At 39.7% G+C, this 25,757-nt stretch overlaps 2 protein-coding genes across 2 annotated transcripts; one reads left to right on the top strand and one right to left on the bottom strand.

Moving 5' to 3' along the window:
- Nucleotides 1–1,513: 1,513 nt before the first annotated feature.
- LOC114315462 (UDP-glycosyltransferase 89B2) lies at nucleotides 1,514–3,335 on the bottom strand. The gene has a single exon (XM_028262073.2). It carries the CDS (start codon nucleotides 3,184–3,186, stop codon nucleotides 1,762–1,764), a length of 1,425 nt encoding a protein of 474 aa, XP_028117874.2. The 5' UTR covers nucleotides 3,187–3,335; the 3' UTR covers nucleotides 1,514–1,761.
- Nucleotides 3,336–18,975: 15,640 nt separating this feature from the next.
- Nucleotides 18,976–20,073, top strand: LOC145813275 (uncharacterized). The gene has a single exon (XM_082908559.1). It carries the CDS (start codon nucleotides 18,976–18,978, stop codon nucleotides 20,071–20,073), a length of 1,098 nt encoding a protein of 365 aa, XP_082764685.1.
- The last annotated feature ends 5,684 nt before the right edge of the window (nucleotides 20,074–25,757 follow it).

Raw genomic sequence — 25,757 nt, 5'->3', positions numbered from 1 at the left:
CAATGTGGTTGATGTGGGAGGATATTTCTTGAACAAGAAATGGTTTTGGGATGCATATAGGATCCATGTATGGTTTCACCAAAAAAGAGCTATCAGGTAATAGAATCGTAGCATTGCTGATTTTGGTTTACTTGCACTCAACACCATCACCAATAGGGTTTTTTTCTATTACGATTCAATTTAGTGATTTAGTATCTTGTGTCATGTGAGTCAAGTAAACCAAAATTAGTAATGCTACGATTCTAAGAAGAAGAAGAAAAAAAAAGGGCAAAAAACTCTCTAAAATTTCATACCAATGGTCAAGATTCACTTAAATTGTGGCCCATAACAGTAACTTTCAATATACACTATTGATATGAAATTCATGATAATTTTATGGGTGCCATAGACTTTGTGAACCAAAATTACCCTATTTGCATTTTGGATTTCAAAAAAAAAAAAAGATGGAAAGGGAAAAAAAAACAAAAAACAGAAAAGTAACAAAAATTTAACAGATTTTAGTGCCTCGTGCCATGTGAGTCAAAAATAAATTTAACAAAGCATCAATAGACTCACGATTGGATTCATTTTCCTCTGAAAAATGAACGATGAATTCTTGAAATGATACATGCTATTGAAAAGTGTGATATGATCGTGTACCGATATTCAATTAACTTTATTTTTTGTATGAATAATTTACTCGACGCACTTTACAAGAAAATGGTTTAGATTATCAATTAAACTTGGAGCGGGCTCACAGTGAACAAAGTGCAGTGTAGTCCACCTGCAAAAATGTTATTCCCTTTACTCCAAGGTTTTAAGGTCATTTGAGGCAACTTTGGAGAGTCATCGGACTATCAAGCAATATTTGAACCAATTTCGAAGAATCATTGGGCTATTCATTAACTTTTTTGGGCCTTTAGTGCTTTAAATGATAATAGGTCAAGTTAAAATATATATATATATATATATATATATATATATATATATATATATATATATATATATTTGAACGAAATGTGGAAATTTCAGGTTAAAACAATGTTATTTTTGTGTTTTTATTTAGATTTGAGTGAAGATACCATACGATATCATTTTTAATTTTATTCTATATTTCAAAACACCCCAAATTGCACTACAAAAAGTGTAGTACTATAGTTAAGAGATGCTTTTCTTCAAATTTGAAAATGAATTAATTATACAATAAATTGACAATAATATCATAAAATTTCATAACTCCGTATGCTATATCAGAAACAGTAAGTCTGGGATTAAACTTACAATTCTAGATTTATGTCAAGAATTGAGTGCATGGTAAAAATTAAAATTGTGTATTGTGATATTTACATGCAGATTGAAAGTGTGTATTATAAGATTTATATGTAAAATGAATATGAACTCCATATCAGGCTTTATTTGGGGTACTCTACAAAAGTCAAAAAGTCACAATCCTATTTAAGTTACATCATCTTATTTGAGTCACATCACCTCTCTACCACATCACTTCAAACTCAATTCATACCCAATATTCATATTTCATAAAAAGTTAAAAAGTAAATTTATTTAGATCATTTCAAAATACCATTTTTTTAATACAGTTTCTAAATTTGTATTATTAAAAGAAAAGAAAAGAAAAGAAAAAGTGTATATGGAAAAAAGTATCCAAATGACATGAAAGCTTTATACAAAGGTAACATGACTTGTGTGACGTCTCTTTTTACGCAACAAACAATAAAAGATCATATGAAAGCAACAGGTAGATGAACCCAAAAACATTTCTCATTAGTAGCCTTCTGAAATACGACTGATCGAATCATCCAAATCCATGGATGAAGTTCCACCTTCTTCTTTAATAGCCTTCAATGCTGCTTCACGCAACTCCTTCGCTCGACTCATTTCGACTCGGTTCTCACCCACCGCTTCTGCCAACGACCGAGCCAACTCATCCGAGTTTGGAATGGCTTCAGCACCTTCACAAACTCTAGTAGCCACCCTAAGTTCATCCACCAACAATGTGGCATTTGTAAACTGGTCTGCCCCCATTGGCCAAGCTAGCATTGGTACCCCTGCAAAAATTCCTTCAATTACCGAGTTCCACCCACAGTGAGTCAAGAACGAGCCAACAGCACGGTGATTCAGTATCAACACTTGCGGAGCCCATCCTGTTACGACAAATCCTCTCTTCGCCATATGATCTTTAAATCCAGATGGAATCACACCGTACTGTCCCTCCACGTGTTCATTTGTGGGCTCCTTGACGCACCATATAAACCTGACTCCACTTTTCTCCAACCCCAGTGCTAACTCCTCCATTTGCCTGTTTGTCAACACTGCTTGACTCCCAAAGCAAGCGTACACCACTGTCCGATCTTCACACGTGTCAAGCCAAGACAGCACATCACTTTGCAATACAGAGCTGGACCCACCTCTCTCAATTGGGCCAGATCGATCATCGACAGGAGGAAGCAGTGGCCCAACAGCCCATACCCGATCATGGCCCAATACCTCAATTAGATGGTCCAGATAAACCCGTTCCAACTCACTAAACGAGTTAACCACGAGTCCCCAACTCGCCATGTTAGACTCAAACCCATCTTTCATGAATTCCGAAACTGGGTCACCTTCCACGTAACTACGATACAAGGGAGACAGCTGGCACCAAGGGTAAATCGGGGAATTAGGTATTTTGGGAAAGGAGATGAGAGCGTTGTCATTGTTGGGATCATCTCTCTTGGGTAGGTCAGACCACAGGGAATAAATAACTGACAAGGCCATAGCACCGGAAGGGGAGAACACGAGGCGGCGGATGCTGAACTGGCAAGCGAGGCGGTGGGTCCACCCCAAGAACATGTCGGAGATGATGGCCACAGGCGGCGAAGGGTGGTTCTGGAACCAATTTAGGAGAGGATTGTAGAGTTCACCCATGGCGCGCATCATAGCACGAAAGCCATTTGGGGGCATGTCTTTGACGTTCTCTACGCCTGAAGGAATGGAAGGGTGCGCAGGGAAAGGCAAGACAAGAGTTTTGATGGTTGGGTGTTTGGAAAGAAGTGGGGCGAGGAGAGAGAGGTTTTTGGGGGTGACGAGTATGGTGATGTTTAGGCCACGAGAGGCTAGTAGATGGGTTAGGTCAAGAAGTGGTATCATGTGCCCCTGCGCAGGATAAGGAAACACCAGGACGTGTGTGCCATCCCCGGCAGCAGTCATGGCGGTGTATAGTATAGAATAGATTCAGCAAAATCAGAAGACAATTATGCAGATTACATATAAATGTCACTCTATATAATATGTTTTGGTTGTGTATTTTGATGGTTGTGAATAAGGGTATTTATTGAGGGAGACACAACACGAGAGAGAGAGAGTGTCTGTTGAAGGAAGTGGGAAAAAGGTGCCCTCGTTCTTGGCATTTGAGTAATGAACACTTTTGAGTAAATTAGCTTCCGTTTGGAAAGTGAGTTAGGCTTTTTAGTTTTTTAACCATTTTAGTCTAGGTTATTTTAGTTTGATTTGGCGAAATTTTTTTTGATTTTTTAATTTTTTTGATTTTTTTTATGAGAGAGGATTGTAATGATTATAGATTGGATTTGATATTTTATTTTTTGTGACTCAAATAACTTATTTTGTTTTTTGTAACTATTTTAGCCAAAAAACTTGACTTTATGTTTAATTAAAATATAAATTATTTATTATGATTTTAAAAATTACATTTGACTTTTGAAATTTCTAATTTCATAATAAATTATTCTTTTTATTAATAAATTATTAAGTTAATTAATAATTTTTAATGATATTATAAATATATTTCAATTAATAATTTAAGTAATTTTATTATTATATAGAAAAATAATTATGAATTTTTTTTACTTAATTCTATGAAATAAAAAAATTTAATAATGATTTAAATTATAAATAATAATTTATATTTTAAGTAAATTTTAAAAAGTGTATTTAGAATATATCCTAAATAGTTTACTGTATTATGTGTATGTATCTGTTTGTGGCAGAATCTCCGATAGAGGCAATTGATTAACTGTTGACTAAGATTATACCTACTAATAATTTATTTATTTATTTATTTATAGAAATTAACTAATGAATTTTAATAATTAAATTTCTTGCTTTGGAATGTAACGAGTTGTCATATTTTATGGATAGATGCCGTCACTCTGTTTGGTTTAAGAATTTTTTAAAAAAAGTTTTTTTATTTTTTTTAGTTTATTAAAAAAATAGACAATAATTTTATTCTTTTTAAACAAATCATACATTTTTTTAGTCACAAATATAATAAATTGAACAAGTTACAATTATTAGATCGACTTAATTTTTTTGTGAACGAAATATATGAAATACCTAACAAAATAAACTTTTTAAATTATCAAAATGAAACTCATAATAGATCCTAAAAACCCAAATAGCACCCTTTAATCCAAAATCTGGATTAGAGAGCATCATTATCCTATATATATATATTTATGCTAGTTAGTGAATAAGGGTATTTATTGAAGGAGAGATTTTTCTCCAACCTAGGAGTTTCTACAATTCAAGTAACGTGGCATTTTATGGTTGGTTAAGAGATTATACAATTCAAAGAAACTTATATTTAAAATAATAGTTATTTTAGGTAATTTGTTTATCTTTTTTTTTAATTAAATCTTTATCTAAAAATATGTAATTCAATATTGGCAATTTTTGAATAACCCATAATTTGATTTTTTGCACAATCAAATTGTTCCACAACAAAAATTATGTTTGGTTTCATTTTTTGAAAAATATTGTTGAGTTTTCAATTTTTTTATTAACTTTTTCATATTTTAATCAATTTTTTTTTTTTTTTTAAAAAAAATTTATTTGCAAATGTGGTGAAGTGGTTTGGAAATACTCTAGAATCCAATCAGACGTCCTTGATCCTCTGATTACTATCTGAAAAAGGGATAAACATGCCGGCCGGGAGTGCCGGAATTAGCGCTCCGACGGACAAGTTAGTATTCTCTCTAGTTTGCTTCTATTCTCAAGTTATTTTGTTTATTCTCACATACCTCTCTTTGGCTGATCTTCTCCTTTTTATATTGCTCTCTTGGGGCCCACCATTTCATTATCATATCTGGGACCCCTAAGTAGGTCAGAAATTATTCGGCATATTGGGCCCATGGGCTGGATTTTACTCGGCCTTATTCTTGTTCAATAGGTTTGATCGCGCCGAGTTAGCCTTACCATCATTCTCGGTGCTCTGTTGGAACCTTTTGAGCACGTAATTATTCGGCATCCACAATTACCACTCAAATATCGGAATAAAATATTTACTCGGCGTGTTTGGTTTCTCGACCAATCAAAGCAAGAGCTCTTGAAAGGTAGATACGGCGGTTGCACTTCTTTTCGTACTGATTCGTCAGAGCCGTCAGAGTAAGCGCGCTACTTGAATCATTACAGCTTCCTGCCTCTTTGTATTTGACATTCATTTAATGCGTTTTGAAATCTGTACCTCCGTATACTTTTGAATCGAAAAGCCATTGACATCTTTTACGCCCGTATATGCTTGAATTGGAAAGTTACTGTCAACCTTTGAGCATCCTTCATATCAACCTCCTTCCAGACCTCCGCAACCTTTTCTCTTATTATTCATCTCCCTCCTTATCCTGTAAGTCCCTTATCTCTTCTCATTCTATTCCTCATTCCAATTTCCCTGCATATTTTTGCTTTCATTTTTTGTATATGCTATTTTCGTTTCATCTCGAATGGCGAGGCATTTGAAAGCCTTTCTTTCTGAAGATTGAGTTACAGCCTTCCATCATCATTTTTCCATTCCAGACGGCGTTCACCTATCACTCGTTCCACACAACGTAGTGGACATAGAGAGGGCTGACACTAGTACCATTCCTCTTTGGCTATCGCAAAGGGTGGAGTTCGATTTCCCCTCCATCTTCTTATTAGGACAGTTTTGTGTTACTGGGGATTAATTCCCTTCTAGCCAAACGTGAACTTTACTGTATTATTATGGGCATAGTGGAATTGAATCACCGACTGGGTCTTAACCTAGGAGTCCCAACTATTCGGCACTGCTACGTTATGGCGAAATCAACAGGTCGGCAAGGCCGTTACTTTTTAAGAGCCAAGGATGTTGACCATGATTTGGTAACCATGCTTGCCAGCTCTGGCAAAAGGGTTGATGATGTCATGGTCATCGCCCGAGGTAATTGGGAATTCGGCGAAGGAGAAGATCGCCAAGACCCAATTCCCAGGCAAAAGGGCAAACCCGGTTGCCGACTAGAGTTGTTAACATGTCTTAAAATAAATGATTTATTCAGCTTAAATACTATTCTAATCATTTGTCTTTTGCAGGCAACGATTTAAAACGAGCAATGTTGTTTGCGGACGAAGCCGTTTTGGACCAAGTGAAGACTGTCCTTAATTACAAAGGCCTTGCAAACCTCCAAGGACAAGGGCGTGTAGCCCAAGTCTTGCTGAGCTACGACCCAACTTACTCCACTTTTTTGGTAGCAGATAATATTCCTGTGCCGACACACGAATGGCAGCTTACTGCGCTCATATTCCTTAGCTACAAAAGTCTAAGGGACATTGGCATCGAAGGTTTTGATGTCGGTGGGGAATTTAGTGAAGACAGGCAATCAGAGGGCCACGCAGGGGACCAGGAGTTTAATAGAGAGATTGAATTGGCATTTGAGAATATCAGCGCAGACTAATACGCCGACCTTCTTTCCACTTCTGGCCAAGTAGATTTAGTTACTCCAGCGGACGATATCTTCACCGGCTTAGAGAATCTTCCTAGGGCTGAGTCTGAAGCTGAAGAGATAAGGTCGGAGTCGCTTGCCCAGTTTGCCAGGTGACGAAATGCGGAGAAGATGGTGGCCAGGAAACAGGCCGGCGGGTCAGAGGGGAGCTAAATAATGCCAACTCGTGAGGTGCGTCACGAAGAAACGGCCTGCGAAACACCATTGGTCGAGTTAATTCCTAAAAAAAATCAAGTTAAAGTCCTGGAAGCCGATCTCACAGGGTAGAAGCGTTCTGCTAATGCTGTGATCGATTTGCAAGAAGTGCTGATCGAAAAATGGTCGAGGGTAGATACACCGCCCATCGAAGATGATTTGGCCGAGGTGTTCATTATCCAACCAAGGATGAAGAATACGCCGGTGCTCACCAGTGGCTCGGCTATTAAAGATCCCGCCGTGGCCCTGAGCGTAGCTTCGGCCCTTTTTTCGCCTTTGGACCAAGCGACTTTTCGTGCTGAGCCGGATGTAATCTCAATTGCTTTGGCCACTCAGTCGGCCATTTTGGTAAGTTGAAAACCTCAAATTTCTAATAGCTTAAATTTGTATTCCTATCCAAACTAATTTGATTGCTTTTCCAGATGGCGGGAAGGCTTACAGAGATCAGCCATCGTCATTATGACATTGTGGATCAATTCGGTGTCCTTGAGCATCAGCTGGAGGAAGAAAAGGGTAAGGTCATTGCAGCCCTCACTAATCTGTCTGTAGTGACTACGAAAGCCGAAGAATAGTAGGTGAGGGCAGTGGCTGCTCAACAGAAAGCTAAACATGTCGATTTGCTCCGTAGGGTAGCCGAAGAAAGAATAAATTCATGGACGGCTCTCTAAAGTCGGCTCAAGAAGAAGTGTTAGCGTTAAAGGCCGAACTTGAGTTTGAGCAGAAGGCGAAGGAGCGTGCTGAGGCAGACGCGGCTAATGCCTTCGAAGCCGGCATGCTGAAGGCCAAGGAGCTTTATGTTAATAAAGCCTTGAAGTTTGAAAATCGAGGCTTCAAGCATGGATGGCTGAAGGCTTCGGCGGTCGCTAAGGTGACTCTGGATCAGCGGATTCCTTACGAACAATTGGAATTTGAACCGTTGGAATCGGATCTAGAGGATCTGGACCCTTAATTGGCAGTTTTGTAATAGATAGCCGTTATTTTCTTTTTTTCTTTTTGTTTTTTGTTAGCAGTTTATTTCAGATGTAGGACATTTTCATGTATAAAGTGGATGTAAACAGTTTATTAATGAAAATGTCCATTTTGTTATTGAATGTTATCATTAAATGTTGAAAAACAAATGTATGTCATTTCAATTGAGATGATGACATGCACATCTTAATTCGGCAAAATGACAAGTATAAAGTGGATGTACACAGTTTATTGAATGTTATCATTAAATGTTGAAAAACAAATGTATGTCATTTCAACTGAGATCATGACCTGTACATCTTAATTCGGCAAAATGACAAGTCTAAAGTGGATGTACACAGTTTATTGAATGTTATCATTAAATGTTGAAAAATGTCATTTCAACTGAGATAGGCCGAATATAATAAATCCTTAGGCCGAATAGATTGATAATTCTGCCCTTACCCAGGTGATCACTGAACATAATCGCCGAATATGTATAGTTCATGGGATCGGGTAGGGCATTATAGTTATTCGGCGAGATGCTTTGAAAATAGGCTGAATAGATTGATAATTCTGCCCTTGCCCCAGCTGATCACTGAATATATCTACCGAATATGTATAGTTCATGGGATCGGGTGGGGCATTGTAGTTATTCGGCGAGATGCTTTGAAAATAGGCCGAATAGATGGATAAATCTGCCCTTACCCCAGCTGATCACTGAACATAACTGCCGAATATGTATAGTTCACAGGATCGAGTGGGGCATTGTAGTTATCCAGCAAGATGCTTTAAAGCAGTCGCTTTGGGAATGCTGCATTCGTAATTAATAGGTCGGGGGGGGGGGGAGGGGAACTAGGCGCGCGTGGGTCTTGTGTTGTCGTTAAATATATTTTGCTCAATTTCAATAGAGTGCGAGAGGGAAAAGAGCATTGTGTCGAATTGAGGAAATTCGTATGTCAAGAAGAGTATTCTTTAATAGTAGAGGAGAGGGCATGACGCTAGCTGAACTAGATTTAGAAATGAATTGAGGAGGTGGTGAACCTACACGAATGGGTAACAAGACATCGGAGGAGTGTGAGGGGTGTCGCTCCCCCTATTGTCGAAGTAGGTCTCCAAGAGGGGGCGGGGTAAGGAAGTCACCAAGAAAGGAGAGGTAGCAACGAAAGAGCTCCCCTCGTTTGCGAAACGAGACCAACAGGCCACCACGCCCGTTGAGTTTTTTGGTTTTTGTTGGGAATAAACCGATGATTGAAGCAGATTCGATTATCCGCGACCCATATGTGGCAGCCGAGTTTACTTGACAAATTTTTCTACCCGAAGTCCAGCAATCAATGGTCGCTCGGCCTGATTAAGAAATTTTTCGGGAGGGCGTTCATGGAGCAGTAAATGGACTATACACCTCTTACGAAATCGGCATGCGCCTTCGTGCCGTGTGAAGAGAGATAGAATAGAAAAACGGCCGCATTCGGAGCTTGGAACATCGAGCAGAAAAGGCTGAGAACGAGCTGAAAAAAGCTAAGGCTTCCGAACCACAGTCAGCAAGTTAAACAAACCTGATTATGACGGAAAGAGTAAACCAACGCCTTCTTGATCATGCCATTGCCGATCGTGATACGGCGACCATGTTTGCAAGAGAAACAATAAGAACGAGGGCATACGAACAAGGCTTTTTTGACGGCCGAAAAATTGGTATTGAAAAGACTAAGGAAAAGTTAGCTGACGAAGTTTGCCGATGCGAAAATCGTGGATTCAAGCATGGATGGATTAAGGCTCTAGAAGTTGCGACGGGTGTTGATTCAGCGTCACCTCTATATCAGAATTACAAGCTTCCCTTCGAAGCTTACGACGCCGAGAAAACCAATGATGAAGAAGGTGCCAAGCCGGAGAAGATTTAGATATCAATAAACATTATTGTACTTTTGAATTTGTCAAAAGCCATGTATTTGTACTTCTTCGGTGAAACAAATAAATATTTGTTATATTGCTTTGCTTAATGTTTGTATCTATTTGTGACAATTGTATGTTGGTCCATGCCATTCTATTGCCAAATACAAAGGGTCTTCCGAATTCGGAGGATTACTCCACTGTTCGTGGTTATGCACGAAGGGCGCTTCGAATTCGGATGATTAATCGGCCCAAACGTGTTATCCATGAAGGGTGCTCCGAATTCAGAGGCTTAATCGGCCCAAATGTGATATCCACGAAGGGCGCTCCGAATTCGGAGACTTATGCTGCCCAAACGCGATATCCACGAAAGACGCTCCGAATTCGGAGGCTTAATCGGCCCAAACATAATATCCACGAAGGGCGTTCTGAATTCGGAGGCTTATGCGGCCCAAACATGATATCCACGAAGGGCACTCCGAATTTGGAGGATTATTCAGCCCATACGTGATATCCACGAAGGGCGCTCCAAATTCGAAGTCTTTGTAGTGGCCAATCATGATGTCAATGAAGGGCGCTCCGAATTCAGAGTCTTTGTAGTGGCCAATCGTGATATCCATGAAGGGCGCCTTGAATTCAGAGTCTTTGTAGTGGCTAATCATGATATCCATGAAGGGTGCTCTGAATTCAGAGTCTTTGTAGTGGCCAATCATGATATCCACGAAGGGCGCTCCGAATATGGAGGCTTAATCGGCCCAAACGTGGTATCCACGAAGGGCGCTCTAAATTCAGAGGCTTAATAAGCCCAAACGTGATATCCATGAAGGCACTCTGAATTCGGAGGCTTTTAAACCATTATTAACGAGATGGCAATAAAAAGGACATTGTATTGAGGAATTCGTAGACGTGCACACGTTAACATAGTAGCAAAAATTAGAAACAAACTAGCACGTCGTACAAGTTGGCTTAATGATAAAATTTATGTAGATGTGTGGAATTCCAGGGGCGTGGCAAACTTCTGCCAGCCATGTCTGAAAGCCAATACGCCCCTGTTTTGGCGATTGAATCAATCTGATAAGGGCCGTCCCAATTGGGGCCTAATTTACCGTCTACCGGATTCTTAGTAACAGGAAGCACTTTCTTGAGGACCAACTCTCCAGGTGTATAATGACGCAACTGTATGCGTTGGTTATATGACTTGGCGAGCTGCTGCTGATACCGCGCCATGCATGCAAGAGCACGATATCGGCGTTCTTCAATCAAAGTCAGATCTAAGGCCAACATCATGTCATTATGGCCCATGTCAAAAACCTTGGTCTTCAGCATGAGTAGATCGATCTCGAGGGGGATAATTGCCTAGGTTCCAAAGCACAAAGCGAACGGTGTTTCCCCAGTAAATCACCTTGAAGTAATGCGATGAGCCCACAACACACTGGGCAATTCTTCGACCCATCTTCCTTTGGATTTTTCCAACCGTTTCTTGATGCCGTCCAGGATCACTTTATTGGAAGCCTCCGCCTGACCGATGCTTTGTGGGTATGCTGGCGAGGAAAAGTAGGGCCAGATACCAAATATGTTGCATAACTCCTGAAAGATGCCACAATCGAATTGGGTGCTGTTGTCAGACACAAGTGCCCTTGGTATGCCGAATCCTGTTATAATGTTTTTCCATACAAAACGTTTAACATCAACATCTTGAATATGTGTTAATGTCTCTGTTTTGATCCACTTTGTAAAATAATCTATTGCGACGATTAGGAATCGCTTGTTCCCTGGAGCCCGTGGTAATGGTTCGACAATATCAAGTCCCCATTGAGCGAACGGCCAAGGACTAGTAATAGAGTTTAATTCTTCAGCAGGCAGATGAGTTAAAGGGGAAAACTTTTGGCATTGTTCGCACTTCTTACGTAGTTCTCGGCATTTGTTCGCATGGTCGACCAATAATACTCCTGTGTTACGGCTCGTTGGGCTAATGAGCGTCTTCCAGAATGGGTGCCACAGCTACCTTTATGTATTTCGGCCAAGAGTTCATCAACTTTATTTGGGTGAACACATTCCAAGTATAGCCCAGAGAGAGATTTTTTTTAAAGCTATCCCTGCGGATCCAGGTAGTATCGCAGGGCTTTATTTCGCAGTTTATGGGCTTTTTTCTTATTCGTTGGGAGCTGCTATGAGGAAAGGAATGCAACAATAGGGTCCATCCAACTTGGTCCCGGTTCAATGATGTTAACCTGAACTAGTTCAGAAGAGGTGGTGCTCGGCTCTGGGATGAACCCCACTTTAATTGTTCGTTTAACTTCTGAGTTAATGGCGGAGGCTAGGCAAGCAAGGGCATCCGCATGCGTGTTCTGATCTTGGGTTATCTGATTCAATTTGTGATGGTCGAATTCTGTGAGTGAGGAATTTGTCGTTTTCATGTAGGCTTCCATGCGGTCATTTTTAGCTGCATACTCCCCTTTCAACTAGTTGATGACTAATTTCGAGTCACAGAAAACAAGCAACCATCGTGCACCAAGGTGAAGTGTGTTACAAAGGCCGGTTATCAATGCTTCGTATTCGACCTCGTCATTTGATGCATCAAAGCCCAGTTTGACCGCTTGCTCGATTATTGCCCCTTCAGGGGTCATGTCGGCATGGCATCCCGTGAACTCGGCTATGAAGTCGGCGAGCACTTGCCCCTTGATGGCGTTTCTAGGAAAAAACTGGATATCATATTGGCCGAGTTCCAAATCCCATTTCGAAACTCGCCCTGATGATTCCGCGCTGCGGAGCGCTGACCGGAGGGGATAGTCCGTTAATACCCCTATGGTGTGAGCCTGAAAATAGTGTATCAATTTTCTTGCAGCAGCCACGAGGGCAAGGATGAGCTTTTCCAGTGGTAGATATCGCCTTTCGGTGTTGACCATGGCCTTGCTTACATAGTAAATTTGTCGTTGTTCCTCGAGTTCTTCCTTTAGTAGCACGGCGCTGACCACCCGGTCAGATATTGCTAGATATAAGATGAGCAGATCGGCTGTCGATGGAGTTGCCAAGAGTGGTACTGATCGGAGATAAGTTTTCAAGCCGTCCAACGTGACCTGGCACTCGGGAGTCCATTCAAATGCTCTGCCCTACCGAAGTGTGTGAAAAAATTGTCGGCAGCGATCTGAGGAACGACTGATAAACCTATTCAGGGCGGCGGCCATCCCCGTCAACTTTTGAACTTCTTTGACTGACTAAGGGGAGTCAAGTTCTAGAATTGCTGTGATCTACCTCTGGTTGGCCTCTATTCCACAATGGTTGACGATATAGCCGAGAAACTTGTCGTATCCGATGCCGAATGCACATTTCGAGGCATTCAATTTCATCTTATACTTTCGGAGAATGCCGAAGGTCTCTGCTAAATCGGCTAGATGGTTGTGCTTTTCCTTGGACTTCACCACCATGTCATCGATGTATACTTCCATGGTGCGGCTGAGTTGTTTCTTGAACATAGAGGTAACCAGTCTCTGGTAAGTTGCCCCCGCATTCTTCAGTCCAAAGGGCATGACCTTGTAGCAATAGGTTCCCCTTGGGGTGAGGAATGCGGTCTTTTCTTGATCCTCTGGATACATGGCAATTTGGTGATAACCCCTGTAGGCATCCAAGAAGCTCATGCACTAATGATGTGCCGTTGCGTCCACAAGTTGGTCGATTCTGGGAAGAGAAAAATAATCCTTTAGATAAGCCTTGTTCAAATCTGTGAAATCAACACAAACGTACCAAGATCCATTTTTCTTCTTTACAACCACGGTATTGGACAGCCAGGTGGGATAAGTGACTTCACAAATTGCCTCGGCATCAAGCAATCTGTCAACTTCATCAACAACGGCCGATGCATGCTATGTGGCTGATCACCGACTTTTCTGAATGATTGGTTTGACTTTTGGATTGACGTTTAAACTATGCTAGGCCACGACTGGGTCCACCCCCGGCATCTCGTACGGTGTCCACGCAAACACATCAAGGTTTCCGTGTAAGAAGGACACCAGCTCGCCTCTATCAACTTTGTTCAAGAAAGTGCCGATCATAAAGAATCTGTCAGGACTCCCATTATTTTCGATCCAATCGAGGTCTTCAGTTGCCTTTTCGTTGGGGATTCTCCCTATGTCCTCGAGGCTCTCTTGATCCGGTATTTTAATCGAGTTCACTTCCAGTTCCTTTGGTATTTTTGCAGCAGCAATAAGATAGCATGCCTGAGCCGATTTCTAAGAATCCCCAATTTGCTCAATGCCATACTCAGTTGAAAAACGGAGTAGTTGATGATAAGTGCTCGACACAGCCTGTATAGTGTGCAACCAAGTCGTTCCCATGATTAGATTGTATGGTAACGGGAGTTTTACGACCAGAAATTCCATGTCTACTGATCTGGTGCCCGGTTGTACTGGTAGTGTGATCTTTCCCAAAGGATACTTAGGGTTGGCGTTGAAGCCAAACGAAGGATAATCGGCCGGTAGCAGATTTGAATTAGTGAAGTCGAGTTTGGAAAACGTCTTGTAATACATTATATCTGAGGTGCTTCCCTGATCGATGAGAACACGTTCAACTGTTAATCTGTTCACTCATAGCTCAATGACGAGGGGATCAGTATGAGGGAGAGTTACCCCATTTAGGTTGGTGTCATCGAAGTTTATCCTGCCAGTTCCGTGGGGCTGTTTGGCTGGTGTGATTGGCTTGGGCGAACTAGGTTGCAGCTGAATTGTATGTACCTTGGCTGACGACGGTAGGTTGTAGATCATGTGAATTACACCAAGTAGAGGTAAATCCGGCCGTAAGGCTACCGCATTCGATGGAGTGTTCTTTCGGATGTGTTGCGCTATCCGGCCGTCTTGTACCAACTCCTCTAGGTGATCCTTCAGTGCGTAGCAGCTGTCAATATCGTGACCATAGTCCTTGTGATATTCACACCGCTTATCCCTTCTCCTTGTATTAGGGGGTCCCATCATCTTGGGTGGCCACTTAAAGAACGAAAGATTTTGGACTTTGGACAAGATCTTACTGATCGGCTCTGCCAATTCTATATATTTCTTATCCAAACATCTTGTGCGCCTGCTATTCACTTGATATTGTTTGTTAGAATAGTACGAACATTGGCCGCTTGAATGGCGCGAATCACGCTGGTTGTCTCGTTTAGTCCGAGTCTGAGGTTCAGGGCTCATTGATGGCACGACGCTTATCGGTTGAACCAAACCAGATGGAGCCAATTTAACGGCTTTCTGTTGGACCTTGATGCGCAAGACATCGTCTTCCACCTTACAGTATTCTTCAACTTTTTTCATTAGCACCCAGACTGCTTTGGGAGGCCGTCTGGTCAACGAACTGCAGAGAAGACTATCAGGGTGTAATCCCATCTTAAAGGCGGTAATGGCCATTGAATCATTGCAGGCATCATCCACCAAGTTGAAACATTCCCAATAGCGTGCCGAATACTCACAGAGGGTCTCTTTTGGTTTAATTTGTATTGCCCAAAGAGAGTCAGCTTGCTTTGGTTGAACTTCGTTGGTAATGAATCTTGCCCTGAAGGATTTTTGGAGTTGATGAAATCTTCTTATTGATGTCGACTTCACGTTACAGTACCATCTGACGGCCAACGGTCCCAAGCTACTTGGAAATATTCGACACATGAGGGCTTCATCATTAGCATGCAACGTCATCGTTTGTTTATAATGATGAATGTGATCAGTGGGGTCTGATTTTCCGTCGTATAGGGTGAATGTCAATGCTTTGAACTTTTTAGGCAGCACAGCCCTTGCAATGCGTCGTACGAAAGGGTCGTGCCTGTCCTCCTCATCCGAATCATCACTCTCCTTCCCTCGCCTATGCCGTACATATGGACTTCCTTCGGATAAGCTCGATACATTGACTCGCCCCTTCTTTCTTGGTTTTTGAGGTGGTGAGTCGGAATCACTACTATTATCATGTTTCCGAAGTCGACGTCGTCGATCGTCCTTCTTCTTTTCTAGGGGTCGACCCTAGTCATAGAGTACGGCCTGTTGGGATTTGGCTAACTCCAGGGCCAATTCCTTACGCAAGCGCTCGTTCTCAGCCATCATATCTTCTAGACGTTGCTCGTTTCGTTTTTCTTGATCCATGATTGTCTGCACAGTCTCTTGCACAGAAGTTGAGGGTGAGGTTTGAGCTACTGGGTCAAAGTTCAAGGCCCATCACGTGGTGATATTCTCTGGTCCAAGCATGTTTCTTGGAGTAATGTCATCTCTTGAAGTGACATTGTCAGCAACTATCGGAGGATCATCTATCACGCCTGTCATGGACGCACTTGAATATTTCCACAGATGACGCCAATTGTGGTGAAGTAGTTTGGAAATACTCCAGAACCCAGTTAGACGTCCCTGATCCTCTAATTTCTATCTGAAAAAAGAATGAACACTCCGGTCGGGGGTGCCGGAATTAGCACTCCGACGGACAAGTTAGTATTCTCTCTAGTTTGCTTCTATTTCAAGTTGTTTCGTCTATTCTCATATACCTCTCTTTGGCTGATCTTCTCCTTTTTATATTGCTCTCCTAGGGCCCACCCTTTCATTATCATATCTGGGACCCCTAGGTACATCAAAAATTATTCGGTATATTCAGCCCGTGGATTGAATTTTACTCGGCCTTGTTCTTGTTTAATAGGTTTGATTGCGCCGAGTTAGCCTTACCATCATTCTTAGCGCTCTATTTGAAACTTTTGAGCACGTAATTATTCGGCTCCCACAACAAATAATCTAAATGCACTTCAAAATATTTGTGAAGAAATTTGAATTTTTTTTACTAAAATCAAATAATAATAATAATAATAATAATAATTGGCATTTTTCAAAAAATTTCTTATAGTGAACCTTTTCTATATTTCTATGGCGCACAATGTTGCCCAATGTAGGCAGATTTTCAACAGGTATTAATTGTGTAATACAATTGTAGGACAATTTGATCAAGCAAAAAAAAAAAAAAAAAAAAAAAAATTAAGGTGATAGATCATCCCAAAATTATCAAAATTGAATTTTATATTTTTAGATAAAGATTTAGTTACAAAAAAATAGATAAGTTACTTAAACTAAATAGAACTCCAAATGTGCTTGTTTAATCTATAATCAATCATAGGATGCCACATTATTTGGAATGTACAAGCTCTTACATCCCGAAAACGTTTTCCTTTAACTCAAAACAAAGACGGTGCTCGAATGAACACCAGCGATCCAAGTGATACCAACACCAGCGATACTACTGCTATTTCTCTGGAGGAGGAGGACCACTTGATACACAGCACTAAAAAGATCAAGGGTAGGGAGGCTTTGGAGGATCGAGACATGGTGACCAGGTTTGAATCTGGGGTAGATCTCGAGCCCTCCCTTTCTATTCCAGTTGAAATTGTCATGGATAATGCAACTCCTCCTTCCATAGGAACCTCTTTTGCAGGTCCTAAGGAAAAATTGTTCAAAGAAGCGCTTGTAGCCCCGAAAAGTAGTGATTTTTACTTTGATGATACAACGGACACCATAACTTCAGATGAAGGTGACACTAATGGAGATTCCCTTATGCCTAAGGATGTACAAACTGGAATACCCCGAATAGTCCTCCCAAAGCAACTTCTGCATCAGATTCGACAATCGTGGACAAACTCTCTTATTGTAAGGCTTTTGGGCAAAAGCATTGGGTACAGATTGCTCTGTACTAAAGTCAAAAATCTATGGGCCCTACAAGATGAGTTTAAGGCTATCGATCTCGGGAGCAATTACTTCCTCTTTAAGTTCTCCTCGCAGGAGGACTGCGCCCATGTGTACTCAGGGGGACCGTGGGTAATCTTGGATCACTATCTTACTGTTCGCAAATGGGAGCCTAATTTCAAGGCATCGGAAGCTTTCGAAACCACAACTGCGGTCTGGGTTAGTTCCAGAGCTTCCGATCGAGTATTTTCAAGAAAAGGTCCTGTATACCATCACTAAACAATTAGGACGCCCTCTCAAGATAGACCTTACAACAGCCATGGCCACAAGAGGTAAGTTTGCCAGAGTTTGTATTGAAATGGACCTCAATAAACCTCTCTGCCCCAGGTTCTTACTAGGCAAGAAAAGCTACGCCATTGAATACGAGTCCATCCATTCTATTTGCTTCCATTGTGGGAGAGTGGATCATCGTAAAGAACTTTGTCGTCACAAATCTGCTGCTCGACTCCATCACGTAGCTTCTACCTCAAGCACACCGTTGCCCAGTGATGGACTAGCCGTTACAGACACTTCACAGCCAGCACCACTCCTAATCAACGGTAACCTGCAACATTTGGAGAAAGAAGAAACCCATTTTGGGCCATGGATGATGGTAACTCGAAGGAACCGTCGATCCACCCCCCAAAGAAAACCCCAAACCATTGGGCCACAGCCCAATCCAAATCGGTTTGTTGAATTAGATAGCATAGAGGCCCAACCCAATGTACTGGACCACGTCAATAAGGACTCTGCCTCCCCCACTACCTTCACTCCTACTGGGCCACAAATAGCCACTGATCCACAACTTTTAAACGCCACCATCAAGCCCACAAGCCACAGCATTGGCCCAGCCCATCCCCAAGAACACCCAAGCTCACATGCTCCTACAGTCTCACACGTCCCATCCCCTGTGGGATTAGCTGCCATAAACATAATGGTTACTTCACACATGGAGACCTCTTCTACTTTACTTTCTGAAAAGCCTAGTCTGAAGGAATCGCTCTGTGTAGCCCCAGAAATCCCAATGGAGGATCTAAACGCAGATATATCTATATCCTCATCTTGAAACCCGTTGAATTCATATCACCACAGTTCGCTTAGATTTGAAAAATCCAGAGCTAGAAAACCTCCTGACCCTCCCAACTGTCATGGAGAACGAGGACGCAGCCCCACCGACAGCGTCCATCCACAGGATGGAAGGCGAAGCCCTGGGATTGTTGATTGAACACGAGACAGAAGCCGTTCACCGCGTGGACACCATCTGGTGGATCGAGCAACTACGCATGAGAATCGAACCAGGGTGGAGTCAAAGTCCAGGATCATCAGTCCACTCCATCTAGATGGCATCCATGAGGTCCACCGATCAGGACCATCGACGGATACGTAGTATCCTGCCCCAGCTTGCCACTGAACCTCTACCCCTCCCATCGTCTATGGATTCCCTCAAACTACTGATTTGGAACTGCCGAGGGGCCGGTAATAATACCTTTCGATGAAATATGCGTGAGCTTCTCAGCATCCATAAACCTGGGATTATTATACTAATGGAAACTAAAGTCCCTTTTAGTTCTATGGGAAATTTTTTCACCAACATGGGTTTTTCGGCTTCCACCATTGTTGACCTTACTGGCCGTGCTGGTGGCATCTGGTTGATTTGGGATACGGATCAAGTTAATGTTCGGGCCTCTGCAGTCTCAAATCAATTTATTCAAGCCACTATACACAAAGAGGATTTCGAGGAATGGGTTCTTAATGCAGTTTATGCCAGCCCCAACCCTCTTTCCCGGGAGACTCTTTGGGACAACCTTGAGGATACAACTAGACATATGACCCAACCCTGGCTTGTTATGGGAGATTTCAATGACTATGCTCACCAGAATGAGAGGAGGAGCTTCACACACACTCAGCATCAGAATAGAACTCAAAGGTTCAGAGACCGCATTAACAACTGTAATCTCATTGATCTGGGCAGTCTAGGGCCTCGGTTTACCTGGACCAATAACAGACAAGGCGTGGCTAACACCATGGAAAGGCTAGACAGAGCCATGTGTAATGAGCAGTGGCAAACTTTGTTCCCTGAAGGCACTGTGCGGACCCTTCCCAGAACCTATTCGGATCATTCCCCACTGGTGGTTTACACCCAAGGTATGTATCCTTTAACCCCTCTTAATAGACCTTTTCGTTTTGAAGTTGCTTGGTTATGTCATCCTGGGTTTTTCGATATTGTTCATAATTCTTGGCGTAACATGGAATTTAACCTTCTTGAAGCCATTGATACCTTCACTCATAACACTAAAATCTGGAATAAAGAAGTCTTTGGTAATATCTTCAAAAGAAAAAAAAATTTAATGGCTCGTATTGAAGGCATACAAAAATCTCAAACTGGTAACTTTTCTCATAGCCTTCATCTCCTTGAGAAAGACCTCATTAAGCAGTTTAACATGACCCTATTTCAGGAAGAAATTCTGTGGTACCAGAAATCCCGCAATAAGTGGCTTACCATGGGTGATGGGAATACAAAATTTTTTCACACCTCTACCCTGACCAAGAGAAGAAAGTTAAAAATCCAGGTCTTAAAGGATGAGAGTGGTAACTGAATTTCTAACAGTGACGATCTCAAAGCCCATATCTTGGATCATTTCTCCAATCTATTCCAATATGAAGAAACTCATGTGCTTGATAATTGGGTTAATTTGGCTAATAAGGGAATTTCTAGAGATGATAATACCACTCTTCAATTACCTGTGACTAACTCTGAAATCTAGCATGCCGTTAAATGCATTAAAGCTTTTAAAGCCGCAGGTAAGGATGGGCTCCAAGCTGTCTTTTACCATCATAACTGGAGCATAATAGGTACCTCTGTTTGCCATTTTGTTAAAGAGTGTTTCCAGCAAAAGACTATACCCACTGAGATCAATGAAACACAAATTGTTCTTATCCCCAAACTTCAGAACCCTGAGTCTATCACACAATTTCGTCCCATAACCCTTTGCAATGTCACCTACAAGATCATTACTAAAATTATTGTCAACCGCCTTCGGCCCCTTTTTCTTGATCTCATCAGCCCCAACCAAAGCAGTTTTATCCCTGGGAGGACTACCACTGATAACATTATCATAATCCAAGAAATTCTTCACACCTTTCGGGGTAAGAAAGGCAAGGTTGGAGGCATGGTTCTTAAAATTGATTTGGAAAAAGCCTATGATCACCTTTCCTGGGATTTCATCCACCACTCTCTTAAAGAGCTTAACCTTAATCCGTATTGGATCACCCTTATTATGAACTGTGTCTAATGTTAACTCGGCCATCATTTGGAATGGTGAGACCTTACCCAGCATCAGTATGGGAAGAGGACTCCGACAGGGAGATCCCCTCTCCCCCTACCTTTTTTGTCCTGTGCATGGAAAATCTATCTAATATGATTAGAAAAAAAATCTGAAAATGGTGAATGGAAAGGCCTTCAAGCTTCCAGACACAGCCCTCACATTTCCCATTTATTTTTTGCTGATGATCTCATCTTATTTGCTAAAGCTACTAGACGTAATTGTGACTGTATCATGGATGTTCTTGCTGAATTCTGCGATATGTCTGGGCAAAAAATTAATTTCCACAAATCCAAGATGTTCTTTTCTACTAATGTCCCTAGAAGGGAAGCCACATCTCTCAGCTTTCATGTTGGCATTTCCATCACTGCTGATCTGGGTAAATACCTGGGTACCCCCCCTTCTCCATAGCAGAGTTTCCAAATCCCAGTTTACTGCCATACTTGAAAAAATGGCCCACAGGCTTTCTGGTTGGAAAGCTAAAAACCTGTCCCTTGCAGGTAGAACAACCCTCATTAAGGCTGTCACCTCTGCTATGCCTAACCATCTTATGCAAACTATGGAACTCCCTAGGAAAGTGTGTGATCATATTGACAAACTCAATAGAAATTTCCCATGGGGTAGTACTGACGATAGAAGGAAAGTCCACCTAGTGAACTGGCAACAGGTCAGCAAAACTAAGAAACAAGGGGGATCGGGTATTAGGCAAGCCAGAGTCCAAAATTCTGTCATTCTCTCTAAGCTTGGTTGGAAAATTGCAACTAACTCTAATGAGCTGTGGTGTGAGGTCCTCAAAACAAGTACCTTAAAACCCACTATTTATCCAACTGGCCCACTAGGAGACAAGCCTCTCATACCTGGAAAAGCATTATTAAAAACAAAGATGTCTTAGATAAAAATATTAAATGGGATATTGGGACTGGAGAGCAGGTCTCTCTCTAAACTGACTGGTGGTGTGGAGAACAACCTATAAGTATGACAATCTAGGGAGTCCAAACTGATGATACTACCAAAGTCCAATCCATCCTTGATAATGATGGTAACTGGGACCTCACTTCATTACATAACCTGCTTCCTCAACATACCTTAGATACCATTCTTAGAATCCCTAGACCCAGATATGTGATCTATAATGACACTCCTCATTGGAAAATCTCCACCACTGGTAAGTACTCTACTGCAGCAGCCTATCAAGCCTTATCTACCCAAGAATCTGATGGAACTAACTGGCAATGGATTTGGAAAATTAAGTCCCCTCACAAGCTGAGAACTTTTCTTTGGCTTGTCATGCATGAAAGATTACTTACTAATCATATGAGACTAATCAGGAATATGTCAGACATAGATCTATGTCCCAGATGTCATTCATCCAGGGAAGACATGGAATATTTATTCAGAAGCTGTACAAAAGCTAAGGCCATCTGGTTGAATCTGCAGAATTTTACCTGGTGGCAACATAGTAACAGTGCTAACTTCAAGGTCTGGATTGCTACCAATATTCAAAGCAAGGAACATCTCAACAGTACTCACTGGCCTGCAGTTTTTTTGACAGCTTTATGGATCATCTGGAAAGAGAGAAACAAAGAAGTGTTTGAGAATCATACTCACCATCCTCACATTAGTGTTATTACCATACTCCAGATGGCCGAGGAAACACAGGAAGCTTTTCAAGCTATTCTCTACCCAAACTATAAAGTTCCTAAACTAATGCTCTGGTCTTGTCCTCTTGCAGGTCAGCTTAAACTCAACACAGATGGATGCTCCAAGGGGGATCCTGATCAATCTGGTTTTGGTGGGCTGCTGCGAGATGAAATAGGTACTTGGGTGTGGGGCTATTATGGTTATTTAGGCAACTGTACAAGCCTTGAGGCTGAACTTTGGGGTATATATCGAGGGCTCACCATAATCATGCAGAAAGGAATGGCTAACATCCAAATCGAAACTGATTCCCAAATGGCTATGGAACTCATCCGAGATGGAGCTGGCGAAAATTCACCATATCTAGCACTTATTCAAGACGCAAACTTCATACTCAGACGATGTCAATGCACTATTATCACCATTCCCAGGGAAGCAAACCACTGTGCAGATGCTATGGCTGATCTTGGAGTGAATCAGCCGGACCACCTCCTCTTTGTAGAAGATCCACCTAGTTCTATTTTATCTTTGTTAACTACTGACTTGATAAATGGTGGCTCAAGAAGGGATGCTACTATCGCAGGACTTTAGTGTTGTAATCTGCTGTTTGCTGTTTTTATCTTCAGGTGAATCAAAAAAAAGAAAACGTTTTCCTTTATTGAGATAGACCTTGCATGGCATTTTATTGTAATACTTTATTGTATATCTGATTTGTGTTTTTTTAGCAATTATATTGATTCACTTCTCAAATTTAATAATGTGATAATTAAATAAAATATTTAAAAAAAAATTTCTTTTTTTATTTTTATAATCACCAATAAATTACTATTTTATTTATATCAAGTCTAAAATGTAGACTTATATATCAATTTTTTGAACAGTATAGTACATGTGCTTGTGTGGCAGATTCTTGGACAATGCTAATAATAATTTAAATTTCAAAACTTGGGATATAACAAATTCAATGGAAAAGTAGTGAGAAAAAAAAAAATTACACATTAATGCTAAAATTTATAAACATTAATAATTAATATTTTAAAAAAAATTTATTTGAAAATCCTCTTTCTAGTACTTATATCCCAATTATTCTATAAGATATTCGTATATTCTAATAAGTCATATTATTTTAGACAATTGACAAACGAAATCTTAATTCTTATATTTAAGATCTTTTATGGATAACTTTATCCTTACAAATATTTTTTAAACGCTTAGTAATTTAGTGATACGAACATTCATATTAAATAAATTTGACATTGTAAATGTTTATGTTGATGTGACCATTGACATTGTCAATACGAATATTAATGCATACTTTACCCTATTAATATTAGAGGTATTTTAGTCATTATGTCACCCATAAGAGTTATTAAAATATAAAAAAATGATTTGTACTATGTAAAATATAAATAATTGAAAAGAAATTTATGAATTAATATTCTTATTTTAAACTTTTTCATGTATTAATAATTTTTTTTTCCTTCAACCTCGTTGGCCCATAATTTCCCCTTCGAACTTTGGGATAATTTGATACCGTTGACTAAAGAATATACAAATTAATAAATTTAAATAATTTAAATTTTCTACTTTGGGGTGTAATGAGTATTTTAATCATTCGGTGTCTTCTGAAAATCATAATTTTATAGAAAGTGCAGTTCTCGAGTCTCAAAAATAGATAACACAGCAGTGTTACCTTTGTCTAAATTTGTATTTCGATTTGTAAAATTTTTATGTATTATTAGACTTTTAGTAAATAAAATTTTAGAATTTGTGCATAATTTATGATGAATAGCACAAATTTATTCATGCTATGGTTTATGTCAAGAAATTTAAACTTAAAACCATAGTTTTAAAAATGCTAATGATTGATTTATGGGCTATTGTTATTGTTGAAATTTGTGTAGAAAATATACATTAAAATGTATATAAAAAAATGCATAGAAATATGTAATAATTTTTTGATATATATATATATATATATATATAAAGTGTATTGAAATTACAAAAATATTAAAGATACAATCAAACATAAAATGAATGAGAGCACTACCTAATTTTGTTTTGATTAATTTGTCAATCGATACTATATATCATTAATTTTGGAGAAAATTGGTTTAAGATCCCTACCCAACATTTTAGTATGAGGAGAGATCCACAATAATGTTTTTTTTTTTTTTTTTTTTTTTTTTATGCCTAAGGTCCCTCCATGTTATTTTAGGTTATAAAATACATATTTTACCATTCTTTATAATACACGTCGTTTTGAATTTTGGAAACTGAAAATTATATTGTTATTTTGTAGGAGATTTCGTAGGGATGAACTTGACGATGGAGATTTTCGTGAACTTGATGATGCAGATTTTCGTGGAGATTTTCTAGAGATTTTCTAGAGATTTTGTAGTTGTTGATTGTGTAAGAGTTGAAGTTGTGTTGATTGTTTTTTATTTGATTTCCAGTGGAGTTAAATCAAGTAAGTTTTTGATCTTTGATTTGATTTATATATAAGGATTCCGATTTCATATTAGTTTTCGAGTGTATTTTGAATTAGGTTTTTTTTTTTTCAATTTTGATCAATGTCAGAGAGAGGTTAGCTCAATGTAGTTGTTTTTTATTTGTGAAGTTTATTTTTTATTTTTTGTTATTGATAAATTTTAAAAAAAGGCCAGCTCCATGGAGTTGATTTTGATTTTTGGAATTGATTTTTCGTTCTTTGTTACATTCTTATCAATGATAAGTTTGGTTTTTTGTTTTTGGAGTCCGGTTATGTTTTTCTGCACTTTTCTTAAGTTTTGTGCTTTGTTTTGTTTTTTGTTTTTGTTTTTTTGTTTTGTTTTGTTTTGTTTTGTTTTTTTTTTTTTCATTTTTCTGCACTTTTCTTTGTATTCCAGAGAAAATTGTAAGTTTGTTATTATAATTCAACAAAAATCACAGAGAAAATTGTAAGCTTCTAGTCAGTGAAAATCACAAAGAAGATTACAATTTCATAACAGATCTTCTCTGTGATTTTTGTCTGTACTTGTTTTTAATAGTTAGCATTTTTTTTTCTTATAATGTTAATGTGTTTTTGTTTTTGTTATCTTGAAAGTGAAAATAAGTTCGTAAATTTTTTTGGACTTTTATTTGAATCCAGAGAAAATTATAAGCTTGTTATTATAATCCAAAGAAAATTATAATTATTACAAATTTCTCTAGACTTTTATGTTGAGCTTTTTAAGTGTTTTTATATTAAACAAGTTATTTTTCATGTTTTTTTCTTTCAGTTTAGATGGGCAGTGTAGTGTTGTTGCTTCGCAAATATGGAAATGATACTATTGTCATGA

This window comes from Camellia sinensis, chromosome 15, assembly GCF_055761805.1.
Source record: "Camellia sinensis isolate YWXY chromosome 15, ASM5576180v1, whole genome shotgun sequence".
Classification (NCBI taxonomy): domain Eukaryota; kingdom Viridiplantae; phylum Streptophyta; class Magnoliopsida; order Ericales; family Theaceae; genus Camellia; species Camellia sinensis.
Note: the sequence above shows the minus strand (reverse complement) of the source record. Positions and strands in the feature narration are given on the sequence as shown.